This window comes from Phocoena phocoena, chromosome 12 (genome assembly GCF_963924675.1).
Source record: "Phocoena phocoena chromosome 12, mPhoPho1.1, whole genome shotgun sequence".
Taxonomy (NCBI): domain Eukaryota; kingdom Metazoa; phylum Chordata; class Mammalia; order Artiodactyla; family Phocoenidae; genus Phocoena; species Phocoena phocoena.
The window spans coordinates 57,112,126-57,129,744 of NC_089230.1; the positions used below are offsets into that span (position 1 = coordinate 57,112,126).

Here is a 17,619-nt window from a genome sequence, read left to right on the forward strand (position 1 = left end):
ATTTCAAGAAAGACTACATCTTTGTAAACTTAGAATTATTTTCCTTGATAGCTTTTTGTAAGTGGTAAATTAAACACAAAATGGTGATGTTTTTATACAGAAGACACAGGTGAGTAAAATACTTCTCTGGTCTTCAAGAAATTCTTTTTCTTAGGGACTATCATAAAATAAATGAAACTATTTGGTCAAGCCCTGAGAAATTAAAAATCAATTGTAGCCCATAGATTCACCTCATATTCATAAAATACTTATTAGGGTTTGTCATTTTCAGAAATGTCAACTAACTGTAACGATAATTCCATTTAATGCCATAAATGGTGTTCAAATAATGAAACATATACCCTGAAATTTTTAGGTAATATGGTGAAGTATAGCCATTGCTAAAATTTCTTTATCATATTTTGTCTACTAGACTAGCTCCCATTTAAAGTAAATTTTCTTCTTAGGGAAACAAACTCCCTTAAATTATAGTTGAGTGTGAAATTAAATTTGGTAATCTGTGGAAGCCAAGTGTGAAATTAGTTTATAAAATGAATGTGTGCTATGCTCTTAAGGTAATGGATTTTTAAGTCTTTAGACTCCGAAAATCTTTGCAAGACTGTACAGCAGCAGTGATCAACATCAAGGTCACGTTAGATTAGGAATGTTGCCCATACTAATATCTTTGATAACACTAGTTTAGAAGAACTGGAGAAAGTATCATATTAAGGTATCATTTTAATGCAGACATTTTATGAGACATCTTTGCTGATTGATGCCTAATGGGGCTGACTCCTGAATGCTGATTAATGCCAAAGCTCACAAGTCCCAGCCCTGTATAGAGCCTCTTAATTTTGCACTGAGAGAAACACTGAAGCATGTTTGAGGCTTATTAAAATTTATTCAGCAGACATTACTGGGTATTGTTTCACGGTTTCACCTGTGAAACCGTTCTCTCATAGGTGACATTAATTTCTTACCTATTCTGTGCCAGTCCCCTATGGTCCATACTTTAAAATGTATTAATCTTTCTATAATCTTACGTACATTCTTTATTCAGAGTTCCTCCCATCTCCGCAGGACATAGTACAAACACTTTGTCCTTTGATTTAAGGCCTCAGCAGTCTGACTCCCAGTTCTGGCTCTGGTTACTTTCCAACACAGGTCTTCTGCTCTAGACAGTCCCTTACTCTACTCACGTCACCTATAAAGTACCAATCTTCCCATGTATAAAATAGGAATAATATCACTAGATTGTTGTGAAAATTTAACAAACACCTGTGCCAAGTTGTTATTCGGTACAGAATTGTAGCAGTTACATTATCTTATAGTCCCTTTATCCTCAGCCCCAATCATACTTACTACCCGCACTCAAATTTTAGTGGAATAGGTAAATGAATGGTGGCATAAATGGTGTTTTCATACAGTTTCTAAAGGGGTTTGTGTATACATATGTATTTATATACACGATTATTATATTTGCTTGTTTAGTTTTATATGATTTCAACTAACTTTTTGAAAAACACATGCAAATAAACAATTAAGATAACCTTAATGACTAAAGTTTAAATAGGTAAATTAGATACAAAGTGATACTTTGAGCCTTACTTCTAAAGTACCAGATTTGGGGTAGTTTTTTTTCCCCCTCTTTTACTTAGAGTGTAAAGCTGTATTACACTATACACTAATGGCACTTTTATAAGTTTCACATGTTAGGTGTTTTTCTTTCAAAGCATTTTTGAATAAGTATTATGTCCTAGGCACTGTGGATAATGGTTTCATAGATGTCATCTTAATTTGTTACATGTATACCACCTATAAGACTACAGACTTCCTGAGAGCAGGAACCATGCTCTATTTATTGCCATATCCATTGTACTTTATACTTTACGTAGTGCAGTCTTGTTACTGACTTCCTATATGATTATTGAGATGAATGAATAAATTTCAGAGAGATACTGTGAAAAATACTTGTTTTATAAAAGGCTCCTGTACTAAGTAGCCACTAGACCACAAATATTTGCAAGTAAATTTTTGTTTTTGTCACTAGGTGGCATTCAAAGATTAATCTCACAATATAATGTACCATTATAAATTTACATTCATTTTTCTGAGTAGTCTTTTCCTTTTTGGTGAACATTTGGGAGACTTGCATTACTTGATCCAGTTTTTGGTACCTACCTACTTCATCTTTTCCTTTATTCTTCTCACTACCTGGCAATAGGTAATTATTATTGTTAATTTACTGAGTCTGATTTTGAAAGTATAATAATAGCAAGCTTATTTTATCCTTTATAAAATTTTCTACTCTTAGGAGTTGTATGGTGTTATTTTAAAATATCTATAAGTCATAAGGGGATTAACACAATTTGGCTGTCAAATAATAGAATCACAAATGGAGGACACTGTCGGATTTTTAGCCATATCATCAAACTAGTTTCCTTTGCCTAAGCAGACTAGAAAATGTTTAACTGTGTTACTTGTTAATATTTAGGAAGTGTTGTAGAACTAACTCCTTAGCTAAATTTTAGTTGTTACTCTTTATTTTGTGGAAACTCTTACAGTTCACATTTTAGGAAGTGTATGTTTACTTATATTGTGGGTGGTTTAGTCATTTGTAAATACATTAATGTATTTACTTATATTGTGGGTGGTTTAGTCATTTGTAAATACATTAATGTAAATGTATTTTTTCCTTATATTGTATTTACTTATATTGTGGGTGGTTTAGTCATTTGTAAATACATTAATGTAAATTTATTTTTTCCTTATATCGTATTTACTTATATTGTGGGTGGTTTAGTCATTTGTAAATACATTAATGTAAATTTATTTTTTCCAGCTTTATGAAGATATAATTGACATGTGACATTGTAAGTTTAAGTTGTACAATGCAATAATTTGACACACATATGTATTTGTGAAATGTTTACCACAATAAAGTTAGTAAACACATCCTTCACCTCACATAATAGCCATTTTGTTTTGTTGTTATGATGAGAGCGTTAAAGCTCTACTCTTATATCAACTTTCAAATACACAGTACAGTATGATTAACTGCAGTCACCATGCTGTACATTAGATCCCCAGAACTTACTCATCTTATGCCTAAAAGTTTGTACCCTTTAACCAACATCTCCTCATGTCGCCTACCCCTCAACTCCTGGCAACCTCCTTTCTGTTCTTTGTTTCTTTGAGTTTGATGTTTTCAGATTATTTGCATAAGGGAGATCATACAGTATTTGTCTTTCTCTGTCTGACGTGTTTCAAGATAGTGTAATTTTTAAAGTAGATAGAATCTGCCTTACCATTTATTTACTTTTGGTCATTTTTTTTTTAAGGACAAATAGTATGGTGTAATATTGCTATATGTCATCTTCAACTAACTAAAGATATCTAAGCATTCTCATACCTATTTTACAAAATTAGTTATACAGAATTTAAATTATAATATGGGAATAAAGCAAACATTAAGGTTTATATTTTCTTTACTATTTAGTACTAAAATAAGGGGATTTATTTTTCCTTCTTTTCTCCTAAAATTTGGTTATTTAGGTAGAGGTCATCACTTCTCCTTTGATTAAAGTATTAAGAGGTTAAAAAAACTTTTTTCAGTTACAGATTCAGGAAAAATTATTCAACTGTGAAGTTTCACAACTTGGATAAATTTGTTAATTAAAATGAACACTCTAAGTATAAAAGCACAATGACTGCATATAGATCCAGTGGCTAAAGAAATGTATTTTTAAGAAAACTTTTCACTGCAATTCTGGCTTAAGGTCATTTTCTAACAATTCCCTTTATTACACAGATTTTATATGTTCTTATTGTGTTTTAAAATAATTAACCTTTGGTTTCATTAAATTGACATGTTATAAAGCTACATTAAAATGCTATGTTAAAACTTATATTTTCTTTCAGAATATAATCTAAAGAATTACCGTGTTTATTATAATTCAAAAGTATAAATATCTGTTTTTTCCATAGGTTGTTTTAAGTTTACCAATAAAAACTTAAAACCACTCCCTGTTCTTGTATGATCTTTTTAAAGTGTATATATTATTAATATGTATAAATCCCAATAAAATATGATTTTGTTTTATGCAAAAATTACTGCATTTACCATTGTATTTATATTATATATTTATACTAGCTATGCTGCAAATGGGTATCTTTAGAGGAAAAAACTACTAATGTTATGCTCTTTGTGATTTTGGTAATGACAGTATACAAAATCACAACAAAGAGGGATAGAATCAGCAATATTATGTTGTTTTGATTGTGGTGCAGTCACATTTAAAACTGTCAGTAATGTTGTCACATAAAATGAAACCAAAATTTAAAAGAAGCAAAATGAAGAAGAAAAATTAATGAATACCAAAATGTTTATAATACTATATGGAATTAAATTCAAATGGGAAAACTAATCAAATGCCACAATAATAAGTAAAGTTTGGGAATATAGTATTTCTAATGTACTGTTCTCAATTAAATGAGGCAGGACTGATTTTTAATTAATTGGAGAAACATCATGTCCAATAATTGTGCTTACCTTCTTTTAAATATAGCATAATGATGTATTTTAAAAACTTAACTTTCAACAAAATGGTCTTTGATGTAATGTTTATATTCAACTTTAACGCATTAGTTTAACTTTTGTTATATTTTTGATTTGCAGATTGCTCTGGGAACAGTTACTAATGTGGAAGAAGCAGTGAAGTGGATAAGTTACACTTATCTTTATGTACGGATGAGAGCAAATCCATTAGTGTATGGCATCAGTCACAAGGCTTATCAGGTAGAAAACTCATTTACTAAAAAAAAGTCAGACCTCCTTTTTAGTTCTGTAATCCTTTCATGATATGAGGATAAATATTTGCTACTTCTGCTCATCTGAAAAGATTTAGGTACCTGGAAGAAAAACAAAGAGCTTTAATCTTTTTTAGAAAATACTAAGAAAAATTAAATTTGTCCCTGGTAATTATTTCACTTTCTTTATACATCTTTTCCACTGATCTTTATGTTATTATCAAGTTACTGCTCAGATAAGTTTCCATTTGATATTAGTATCTTGCTATGTTTTTTTAACTATATTTTTTAAATTTAGTTTTTAGAATAAACCAGACATGAGGAAACTTACAAAACCACTTTTAATGATAGGCTTATATTATATACAGTATATTCTTCTTATCAAGTCCTTCTAAGCCTTTGTTCCTAAATTAAAAGATAGCATTAATGAGTTACTATCTTAACAGTTTGGAGGCTGGATCAGTTCTGCTCTGCACATAGACTGAGAATCAGATGCATGTGGTCACAGCTCTTCCTATAAACTTCACAGCTCTGTGGTCCACATAGCTTACAGATTGTCTTTTCTTTAAACTCTGCTTTATACCCTGTAAATGCTTCCTAATTACAGGTAAAATCCAGTTGTTGTCTAATGAAAATACGATTTCACCACCATCATATCGATATTCATTAGTGTTAAATCAAAATTAGCAAAGAAGTTGAATTTAACTTGGAATTATAGTTTTCCTCTATTTACTAATAATGATAATTTTGTACGTGTGTGTGTGTTCCATTTTGTATCAAAGCAGTTGCCTATCTTTTTTTTATCTTTCCTTTTCATATACAGTAACTCTGACCATGGGAAAATGGAAACTTAAGATTTAGGAGGGGAAAAAAAAGAAGAAAAATAGCAGCAGCAACTAGTTATGAAGCTGTTCATCTGAAATCATTTGGTTTTTATACTTAGGTTTACTGTAGATGGGGGAATTCAACTACCTTTATTCTTCTCAGTTAAAATCTGTGCTAATCTTCAAATGGATATCTTTTACAACCAGATCGCTCTCAGTTATAAAATGTAGGTGTATTGTAACCTGTACCTTTATAAATTTTAAAGAATAAGGCATTAGCTATTCTTCCCCATTTTTTTTTGAGGTACGTGGGCCTCTCACTGTTGTGGCCTCTCCCGTTGTGGAGCATAGGCTCCAGACGCGCAGGCTCAGCGGCCATGGCTCACGGGCCCAGCCGCACTGTGGCATGTGGGATCTTCCCAGACTAGGACACGAACCCGTGTCCCCTGCATCAGCAGGTGGACTCTCAACCACTGCGCCACCAGGGAAGCCCGGCACTAGCTATTCTTATTACAAATGTGGGTTTTGTGAAAAGAGTCAATGGCACTATGAAAATATTCTGAAGGGGTAAAGGAAGACCAAACACAACATGTATTTTTTCATGGGCTAAGGCATATCAAATCTTGGGACAAGATAAACACATCAATTGATTTTTGTTTACGTACCAGGTTAATATTGGAAGTCATTTTTTTATAATTTTCTAGTGTAAAAAGTGGCTTTTTTTCCTTTCTGAGATACAAAGTTTTATAACCTTCACAGTTCAGAGAATCTTACCTTCTTATTTTTTTGACCTAAGTGTTTTTATTTTATTACTCAGAAAGAATGTGTAGCCACAAGACTCATGTGAATTAACACAGATCATGTAGTTTAATTCTTTTTAATGGTTTAATAATATGTGATTAATAAAATGGTTTCATAAGATGAGCCTGAAATATACAGTATGTTACCTACAGAAAATATTTAAGACTTTTTGTATTTGCTAATGTGACTGGATTCCATCTTATTTCCCTATAGTTGATTTTCCTTTGTCTCATGATTTGCTCATTTATTTTAGCTATATTTGATGCATGAATAAGCTGCCATAAAAATCTAAGTTAGAACAAGTGGTAGGAGTATTAACTCATTAATTGATTCCTAAAGTATTTTATACTTCCCCCTCCCCCCTTTAAAGGTCATACTTCACTTTATAGCTATAAATATATACATATATTTATATACACACACACATCATAGTAACAGGAGTGTTTGTTAATATCTTGTGTTAAATGTCCTTTCTGCTTAGAAAAATACTGTAATAATTTCTAAACTATTCAGAAATTCATTGTCAAATTGATTTTACTCTTTGCTTCTATTACCATTATAGGCAGAATGGGTCTTCCCATCAACAGTTATAAAAACTGCTAGAACACTAAAACCATGCTTTTGAAAGGATGACTTTTAATTTATTTTTGTATACCTTTATTTGAACGGAGGAGAACATTCTCACTATCATTTCTCTAAATAGGACTGTGGTTTGATATTTTTAAATTCTTATTTATTTTAGTGTGAGAGGGAGAAAGCAGTGATTTTTTTTCATGTATCTAATTCCTAATCCTTATTAATCTTAACGATTATAAGACTATACAGGAATTTTAGATTCTAAAATATTACTATCTGAAGATAATATACAGATTAATAATTTTAGTTAATTTTAAAGCTTTCTTTACTTAATGGAATAAAGTATTTTCTAATTATGTCCTATCTTTTAAAAAAATGCATTCTTTTAAAATTATAATAAAAAATTTATACTAACTAAAGCATCAACAGAAAATTTTAATTTCCATAACAGGTATACATTTGCAAATGACGACTCTCTGAAGAATTATTCAAGTGTTTTTTTTTTCCTGTAGATTGACCCAACATTAGCAAAGCATCGAGAACAGTTGGTCATTGAAGTTGGACGGAAACTAGACAAAGCTCGGATGATTCGTTTTGAGGAACGAACTGGATATTTTTCCTCAACTGATTTGGGTAGAACTGCCAGCCACTACTATATTAAATACAGCACTATTGAGGTAGTATACTGAGTGAAACAAACAGAATAATATGTTTGTCTTTACATGCAAATACTTTCTAGACTTCAAAATATAGTATTCATGCAAAATAACAAAAGCTACTAATAGAACAAAATGCATTTGACTTTTATGAATTCAACAACATACACTCAGTAAAGATAAGAAAAAAAATAGAACTATAAATATTCAGGACCCTCTTGCCATCCCGTTCAATGAATATATCCCAAGCAGTAGACGCACCCAAACCTAAAACCATTGAGCACATTGGTGAGACCTCTGGAATGAGTGCCTGAATGATTTAAAGTGGAGTCTGGTGGCTTAATGATATCCATGAATAAAAAGTTGAAAAATTAATTGCAAGTTATTGAGAAACACTGACTAAAAAGAATTATAAAAACTAATGAAAATATCAGGGCACTGAGCTGTACTATTTGGATAATTGAAGAGATTTTTCAAAGGTAATTTTTACTACACAGTTGTATCCTTGCCTGTTACCTTTTAATGTAATCTTATGTAAGGTAGGGAGCCACTCTAATATCTACATTTTAAAGAATATATACTTGTCTTCGTGTGTATTTCTATACCTACGTATATACCTTCACATGTTAATACATGAGAAAACTTAATAGTGATTACCTGTGAGGAGAGGACTTAAATTTGAAGGGAGTTGGATTAAGGTGAATTTTTACTCTTTACTCTTTTTATAGAGAGAAAGTTTGATTTTTTTTATGTTCATTTTTATTTTTGTTCTTAAAATTGTTTTTTAAATGTAAAAGTAATAGAAATCACTAAGATGAAATTTCTTCAGAAATATGAACACCAAGGCCTATATGAAATCTGTTTTGTACTTATTTAACATGTGCTTATTATGCAGATAACATGTTTCAGAAAACATTTTCACATGCATAATAGCTTTTCCTCATCTTGCCGCACATAAATCTTGTGTTTGTACAGCACTTTAGGTTTCTTCAAAGTCTTTTAACATATATTACTCACAACCATGATCTGGTAGTTCCTCAAACCAAAACATTTTCCCTCTCCCTCTGTTGCTGCCATCACCTACTCATGTCAACTCATTTTGTCCATTAAGTTACTTTTCTCATTTGTCCACTTGGTAGTGTGTTGCTGCCAAACTACATCTTAAGCCTGTTTGCAGCTCTCTTTCAGGGACTGTAGCCTTTCTTCAGCTTTGTTTTTGTTTTGATTCTTTTTCTTTCCAGTTTCCTGAATTTCTGTATGCCCTAACTAGCACTGTTGTGATATATTTGCCAGAATCTTAAGTTACATATTTTTAGTTATTCCTCTCTGAATTTTATGTGATATATCATCAGCTTTAAGTTGATGAATGGTGCAGATTTACATATGCCCATGCTGAAAATGAGCCAAGACAAGAATGTTATGCTGAACATTGTTTTAGATATCTGTTGTAAGTTTCATTAACTGATTTTATAGATCTTTTTGCTTCTAAAGGTCTCCTCTAGCTAATTTTGTTTGGGGAATGCTTTTTAGTCTTTGATAAATTTGACGATGTTTAAAATGATGATTTTGGAACAGTATGCTACAGACATTATAACTCTGCATATTCTAGGGCTCAGATGTTCTTTTAGAATGTGTGATTTATAGTCACATTTTTAATTTAAAATATTTTACTGGACCTTCTATGTTAATCAAATATAACACTTACTTTGGTAGACCTTCAATGAATTCTTTGATGCTCACAAAACAGAAAGTGATATTTTTGCTATAGTCTCCAAAGCTGAAGAATTTGATCAAATCAAGGTAAGATTACTTGAAGCTTAAATCAAATGCATATAACACATGTGTTGATTCGTTTATAAAAGTTCATAATTAATTGTTATTCCTGATACAATATAAGCTGTATGACACTTCACATTTTGAGTACCAGCAATGTTCTTCCATTTATCAACAATGTCCACTATCCTAGATTTTGATAGTATGTCATACCTGACCTCATTCTTTGCTCTCTACTGCAAATCAAACATAATTTAAATAGGTTTTGCAGTAATGAAACTAGCAGAGAATATAGTGTGTAGATTTTGGTTTATTTGCAATATAAGGTTCGCTGAAGAAAATATAAAGGACATGCATGATTCAAACTTAGATTTGAATATTTCTGTACCCATATTATAATTTAATCTTATTAACAGTGAAAACTTTAATACTTTGAATCATAGTACTTCACAGCTTTAAGCTATGAATGCCTTATACCATATAAAAATATATGACTGTAATGGATGCGTTTGAAGATAATTCAAGTTTGCCCTAATCCATTTGGGCAGAGGTTTTACTCTGGTCAAATAAAAAATGAAATCTCATCAGTTGAAGGATGGTGAGGTCAGAAGACTTAATTTTTGTGACATATCAAATTTGTATATGTCAATGGCAATTTTAATATTGGTGATGAATAATAAAATATAGTCTTACCAGCATCAAGATAGTTTTTCATTGTATTTTATTAGCTACCTATGAAAAGATTGCTATTATTTTAGTATACAAAAGGAAACTTGAGTTATCACAGATGGAAACTTTTAGAAAACATGCAATGTGGTTTAATTTCAATATAAAAAATTTAAATAAATCAGCCCAAATAATCCTATAAAAACATTGGTTCTTCCAGGTCAGAGAAGAGGAAATAGAGGAGTTAGATGCCTTATTAAACAACTTCTGTGAACTCTCAGCTCCTGGAGGTGTAGAGAACAGTTATGGGAAAATAAACATCCTACTACAAACTTATATCAGCCGAGGGGAGGTGGACAGTTTCTCCCTTATATCAGATTCTGCATACGTTGCACAGGTAAGAATATTACTCCCTTCCTGTTTTCCTTGGTTACTTTTAGAGATTCAAGGAATTAATTCATGCTATACTATGAATGTATTGCATTATGACATGCTGTCAAATTACCATTTTATCTTATAACTGGTTCTGTTTAATTTGTACATTTTTTATGCCATCTATGCTGTTGGATCAGGAACAGGGGTGGGATTTGGTGGTTGGTTTGGCTTTTTTTGATGTTGCTATTATTTACATTTTAGAGTTTTAAAATATCAATATCTGATTTTTTTCTGTTTTAAATGATAAAGTTCACATCTTTTACTTAGGAAGGGCAATAGTACAAGAATATTTCAAGTGAAAAGAAAAGATTGTGGAACCTTTGTAGCATTCCCCAGATGTTAGAAATATAAACAATTGTTTTTAACCATTAAACAAGGCTTAATAAATATACTCCATACCATATATTAAGTATGATATATCTTTTATAAAAAAGGTAATCTTTCTTTCCTACTGTCGATACTTACAAATTGAGTACTGAAGGAAAATTAATCCGTAAATTACAGCTCATTAAATGTTTAAGTTTTTTAAATTACTGTAGTATAAAATGTTGTAATATTTATGTTTTTAATATTCAAGCCTTTATATGATATAAAGTAGATTTTGTTTTCAGTATTTACCTTTCAAATGAGAGGTTTTCCTTCTAGGTGTACTTTTTTAAAAGATATTTTTTATTTATCAAGAATACTTTTTAAATTATTTTTATTGAGTAATGCCTCCTCTAGGTTGAGAAATAAAAGGTTAATCTTATTTTAAATATAGAAAATATTCCATTGTGTATTTTATGTTTGTAATTTTGCTCAAAGACTTAATATAGAAAGAGTATGTTTGTGTTAAATGAATTATTATTGTTATTTTTTTTTTTTTTTGCGGTACACGGGCCTCTCACTGCTGTGTCCTCTCCCGCTGCGGAGCACAGGCTCCGAACGCGCAGGCTCAGCGGCCATGGCTCATGGGCCTAGCCGCTGCGCGGCATGTGGGATCCTCCCGGACCGGGGCACGAACCCGTGTCCCCTGCATCGGTAGGCGGACTCCCAACCACTGCGCCACCAGGGAAGCCCCTAAATGAATTATTATTAACAGCTATGAATACCCCAGAGTGCTTTGAAATAACTGTAAACATGAAATATTTGCAAACATAAACCAAGATATATTGGTAAACAGTTTGAATGAATGCAGTAATTTAATCAAAGTAACCAAGAAACCAGGTGATGATTTCATATATTATATAAAGTAAATGTGGATGTGGTGAAAACATTTTTTTTTTATTTTTCATTTTGGAACACATATGTTTGTGCCATAGAAAAATACATATATTCTCAAAAACCTAAAGCCTCTATAAGGAACCATTATTTTTAAAGTCTTTTGTTTTATGTTTTTCTGAAAAATAATATAATATTGTCGTTTTATTTTATCTAATGATTTTATATTGCAATAGTTAATGATTTAACTAAAAGGTAAAGCTTTACTGTGTTCTGGATGAACAATCTGGCCACATTTCTGCTTGATTCAAGATTATGAAGATATCATCAGAGACTGATTTACGAATTGCTTTACAATATAAAACTTACAGTTTCTTCATGATTGGTACCCAGAAAGTCAGTCTCAAAAGATTGAGGATATATCTATAAGAATCCCTTTAAAAAAAAAAAAAATCTATTATGGGTTTATCATTCTTGAATATGTTAGGTAAATTATTGTTGATTTTTTTGGGGGGGGGTTAGTTTTGTTTTTGTGTGTGTGTGTTTTTTTAGTTTTAGCCATCAGTAGTTCCACAAGCACTCTCTCAGCTCTGTAAATTGGTACTTCCTTGTATATTTCTGAAACTTTATTCTCTCAGCCCTTAAGATAAATCCTTAGCTCAGATATTCTATGATTTTATAAAGGGGCCTATATTTATCTTCTACATGTTTAGAGATTTTGATCATTATTCCCATGCAATTTATATCATTTCAGATTAAAATGTCCTGTTGGTATCTTCTCACATGGGATTTCTCTTTCCATTTCTTTTAGCTTTTGGGGAACAACTATAGGTTCTGAAATATAAAAACATACTTTCAAACAGTTGAGAAAATTAGCCTGGCAATTTTTTTAGAAGAGCAACTGAGCATGCTGTAGGAAGATCTATTTGATAGCTATAAAAATCAAAATATTCATTTTACGTATCATTTTCTGGGCCTAATAAGAGATATCCCGTCAATTTTTAACAGGTGTTACAGCTATCCCCATACGTCAAATACCATTTGTTCTTAAATTTCTAATACTGAAACAAAGTAGTCGAATTTATCTAAAGATGAATAACACTTTTTATGTAAAATATAAAACCAAAGTCCTTAATTCTTATGATCATTTTTCACCTCATAATTCAAGCCGGATCATCTGTTTGCTATTTAAAATCTTACTCTTTTCCATCTCTTTTTATGATTTTGATCAGATTTAACATTCTTCATTTTCAAATACAGATGTAATGACATATTTTTATTTTTTATTTATCAAGAATACTTTTTAAATTATTTTTATTGAGTAATGCCTCCTCTAGGTTAAGGAGAAATAAAAGGTTAATCTTATTTTAAACATAGAAAATAGATATTGTAAGGTGTCTCTAAACTCATGATTTTAAAAATAATCTTCCATAAAACAGTCTGCAAAGTTAATGATAGAGGGAAGGAAGAAAAACAAACTACAGAGATGTGAAAAAAGGCTTCAATCATTGTAACTTTCTGTATGTCTACTAATGAAGTTATCCTCAGATCACTGAATTTAGAATTTTGGAGTTAAGTTTGGCATTGTTTAGTTCTGACTTTCAATAGATACTCTGACACCAACTCTCCTGGTCAAATTATTAACCTCACCAAACTTTAGTATCTTCATCTATAAAATCATAATAACAAGACCAGTCAAATGCAGTTGTCATAAAAATTAAATGAGATAATATATGCAAAGCGGTAAACATACTGCTTGGTTTATACAGGAGCCATTAATATGGGTTAGTTGCACTCATCAGTATTTCTTTGTTGCTCTTCTCTCACTAATTGTTCTCTCTGACTGGACCCCAAAGTCTTCCTTATTTCTCTAAATAGCTTTATAAATTTAATCATTCCACTATATACCCAAGGGTATCCTTTGCTGTCTCTTAGATTCTAAAATAGCCTCAGCACCTTCCCAAATACTTTGTATTTTTTTTTTTTGTCTCTTCCTACTTCATTCTTGTTTAGGGGGTGTGAGGTGGAGCTTCCTAAGGACTGGGAAATAAAGCTACTCTTGGAGAGTTAAACAGGATAACATCCACATATAAAAGATATGATTATTCTTGTGTAGAAGTAATAAAGATAATTAGGGTTATATGAGGATAGATGTTGCCCACAGTTAAAGGATGCAGCTAGACATACTTTTGAAACTGAGTCAGAATAATAAATTTATTGACAAATTTAAAATTACATTGGACCTAACCACCAATCCCCCTTTTCATTCTTCAGAACGCAGCTAGAATTGTCCGTGCTCTTTTTGAAATTGCTCTGAGGAAACGTTGGCCTGCCATGACCTATAGGCTCCTGAATCTTAGTAAAGTCATCGACAAGAGGCTCTGGGGTTGGGCTAGCCCTTTGAGACAATTTTCAGTCTTACCACCACACATTCTAACAAGATTAGAAGAAAAAAATCTTACTGTGGATAAGCTGAAAGACATGAGGAAAGATGAAATAGGTAAGAAGGAAGCAAAAATGTTTTAATGTACTGTTTCATGCAGTTAAAATATTTCACTTGATGTAAAAAAAAAAGTATTGTGAATTTCCACATTACTAAAGATGAACTTTTACCATTTTTATGAAATTTCTTTTACATTGATCTAAACTCAGGCAAAAGTCTCTCTAAATTTTATTAAGTTACTCAATAGAATTAGCAGTTAAAATGGAGTTTAGATTGTCACACCCTTAAGTATTTTACAGATAGAATCTTAGCTACAAATGATGAGAATTAGTCAGTGAGGCTTATTCTCAATTTATTTCTTTTGTTCATTTCATTTCATCGTCTTTGTTATGTATATCAGCAGTATTACATCAAAAAAGTATGTCAACATTAAACCCTACATTTCTTCAGTTTCTAAATGAGCTTCATCATTACACATGTATAGATCTTTAAACATAGTTGGTATCGGTGTGTAAATAGTATTTGGTCTTCTGTGTTTTTCACATAATATTGAAAAATTATCCCTACATACATTGCCATGTACCTTAACATTCTGTTGGACAAACATTGATTAGGTAATATTTCAGATTCTGAATAGAATAGACATTACACATGAAGGGAGTCAGACTGAGGAGAAATAGAGGGACCTGGTGAAAGGTTTGTAGATGTGTAGAGAGGCTGAGATAGTTATTTCCCTTGTATAATAAGAAGAATACTTCTCAGATGGAATGGAAAAGGGGAGGCATCAATAAAAATAGAGAGAAATTGAGAATACAAACTAGGAAGTTAAGATTATTCACCTTGGGTAACATAAATGTTTTATTAAAATAAGGAAGATCACTTTAGATTTTCAAACTTTGGTGAACATAAAACATTTTGATTTACTTGTAAATATGCTTTAAAAAATTATATTATGAAGCACCAAGACATACAAGAAATATTGATACTATAAGATAGAATCTATTTCCACTTAGTCGCTTGGCCTGGAGTAGGAAAATGTTTAGTCACATCTGTTTGTGACCCTCACCCCCACCCTGGTGCCTCCATTTGTATCTGTATTTCAGAATCTCATCATTTATGAAAATATGTATAAGTGGTTAATTTTGTGCTGGACTGGCCATATTTTAATCTTTGTTTTCTGGAAATGGTATGGATAAGTTAGTTATGTTTGATTAGTAAAGCATTTTCCATCATGGTTATAGAGTTCTGAAATAGGCCTTGAATAAATTAATGACTGTTTTCACAAAATACTGAATATTTCTATAATGAGTCTTAAACTGGATAGGAGAAAAGTGGAACTGTTTATAGTACTTTAAACACTATCAAGTCTCAGTAATTTTAAGAACCCTATTAACAGCTGAAAAAACCTTGATACTGGTTTACAGAGCTATGAATTGCTAATTCAAGTTAACTATTACAAAATATTCAAACATGCCAGGTCAAGAATGTCAGCTATTCTACATAGCAAATCATAAAACAAGCAATAAAAGCACCTTCTCTGAAATCCCATTTACAAGTCAGATTATATTGCTTTTTTTCTGTCTGGACACATTTCTTCTAAGTGACATTTTCCCTGCAGGTCACATTCTGCATCATGTGAATATTGGGCTCAAGGTCAAACAGTGTGTTCATCAGATTCCTTCTGTTACAATGGAAGCGTCCATTCAGCCCATCACACGGACTGTCCTCCGAGTGACGCTCAGCGTCTGTCCTGACTTCACTTGGAATGATCAGGTAGAAATGGAAAACACCTAAATCTGCATTAAGGAAAAATGTCTGTACTGCAGGTTCAACTACACCTCCTTACGTCTGTCCTCAAGGCATATAGAAAAACCTTTAAAAAGAACATATATCGAAGAATCATTTAAAACATTGTATCAATAGTATTATTTACTCTCATCCTCCAGCTAAGCATGTGGTATAATATATTAATAATATGTCAACCAGTGAGACCCCTTCAGAACATTTTAGGAAACCTAAATTTTCACATTGTATAATGGTTTAGTGGATTCAGCTCCATAGGGACTTTGCTTAATTCTATCTTCTTTCATTTTTCTCTATGTGATCTTCATTTTTTCCAGCTCTTCTTACTCTGTCATTTTAACCTACTCAAAATTCAAGATTCTTCATGCTAAAAGGGCCCTTTTAAAATCCTGAGGTTTCTCAAACTATCATTCTCTTCTTTACCATTAGACTTGTAGAAAGAGTAATCTGCATTTTCCTCCTGGTCACCTGTTTCCTGCTGAGACTACTTCAGTGATCACCGAAGACTGACTGATTGCCATAATAAATGACTTTTCCTTAGTTATTTTCTTTACTTCTCTGAACATTCAGTCCTATACATTGTCCTTGAAAATGTCCTTCTTTGGCTCCCATCACTTTTCTGTTTCTGTTTTTACCCCTACTCTGTTCTTTCTTCCAGACCTTAGCTGTTACTATATACTCTGGATCCTCTTCTTATTCAGTCAGTAATTCTTAAGGTCTGTCTTTGCACCAGTTACTGAGCAAAGAGTACAGTAGAAAAGAGATTGTACATACAGGCAAGTACGTGTCAGTCCTTTCATTCAAGAAGCCAGTGGGGGAAGACAAGTAAATCAGTAAATGTAGTATAGCAATGCTTACTTTACATGGTAATTGTAAGGTTCTAGTTAAGTGTAAGTAAATATCTTCTGCATTACCTGACATTGGTACATCTTTAAAGTGAATGCATTTTATTCTGTGATGTTACACAACCATAGTCCTAACCCAAATCTACCATTGATCTTAAAGTGTCCTTAAAGTGTCCTAACCATTCATTCCTTCAGTTTCCTCATCTGTAAACATGTATAATAATAATAATTATCTTTCTCCTAGAATTTCTGTGAGGACAAGATGATACAAAATTTTATTTAATATCTTTATAAATATAGAATTTTACATAAAGTATAAAATTACAAGTAGCCATAAACTCATTTCAAGTTTTTATATTTTCAAATGCATAAAAGTTTTATGTTTTTTCATCCTGTTTTCTTGTATCAAGATCCATAATAGGAATTCCCTGGTGGTCCAGTGGTTAGGGCTCCGCGCTTCCACTGTTGGGTGCCCAGGTTTAACCCCTGGTCGGGGAACTAAGATCCCATGAGCCACCCAGTGCGGCCAAAAATAAAATAAAATAAAAAGGATCCATAAAAAGTCTCCCACAATTTGGTTTAACTCATTGTTAGAATGGAGTACTTAATTGTTCATAGTTGCTTCTATCAGTTAGAATGCTGTTGGCTGCAAGAATAGCAAATATGACTTGTCTCAAACTGACTTAAGCAGAAGAAGATATATCATCTTACATAATATGATAGGTCCACAGGTAGAATAGGCCCTGAAGATGATTGAGTCTTCTGTTTAATGATACTCTTCCAGACCCAGGATCTTTCCATCTTTTTGC

General features: G+C 31.8%; 1 protein-coding gene across 1 annotated transcript in view; it reads left to right on the top strand.

The window, feature by feature from the left end:
* The window catches only part of ASCC3 (activating signal cointegrator 1 complex subunit 3), a 311,309-nt gene that overhangs the window by 170,956 nt on the left and 122,734 nt on the right, over positions 1-17,619 (top strand). Inside the window, exons 16-21 of the mRNA XM_065888766.1 lie at positions 4,658-4,777; positions 7,502-7,666; positions 9,359-9,445; positions 10,305-10,481; positions 13,994-14,219; positions 15,781-15,935. Coding sequence (XP_065744838.1) covers positions 4,658-4,777; positions 7,502-7,666; positions 9,359-9,445; positions 10,305-10,481; positions 13,994-14,219; positions 15,781-15,935 — 930 coding nt within the window. The remainder of the gene's footprint in view (positions 1-4,657; positions 4,778-7,501; positions 7,667-9,358; positions 9,446-10,304; positions 10,482-13,993; positions 14,220-15,780; positions 15,936-17,619) is intronic.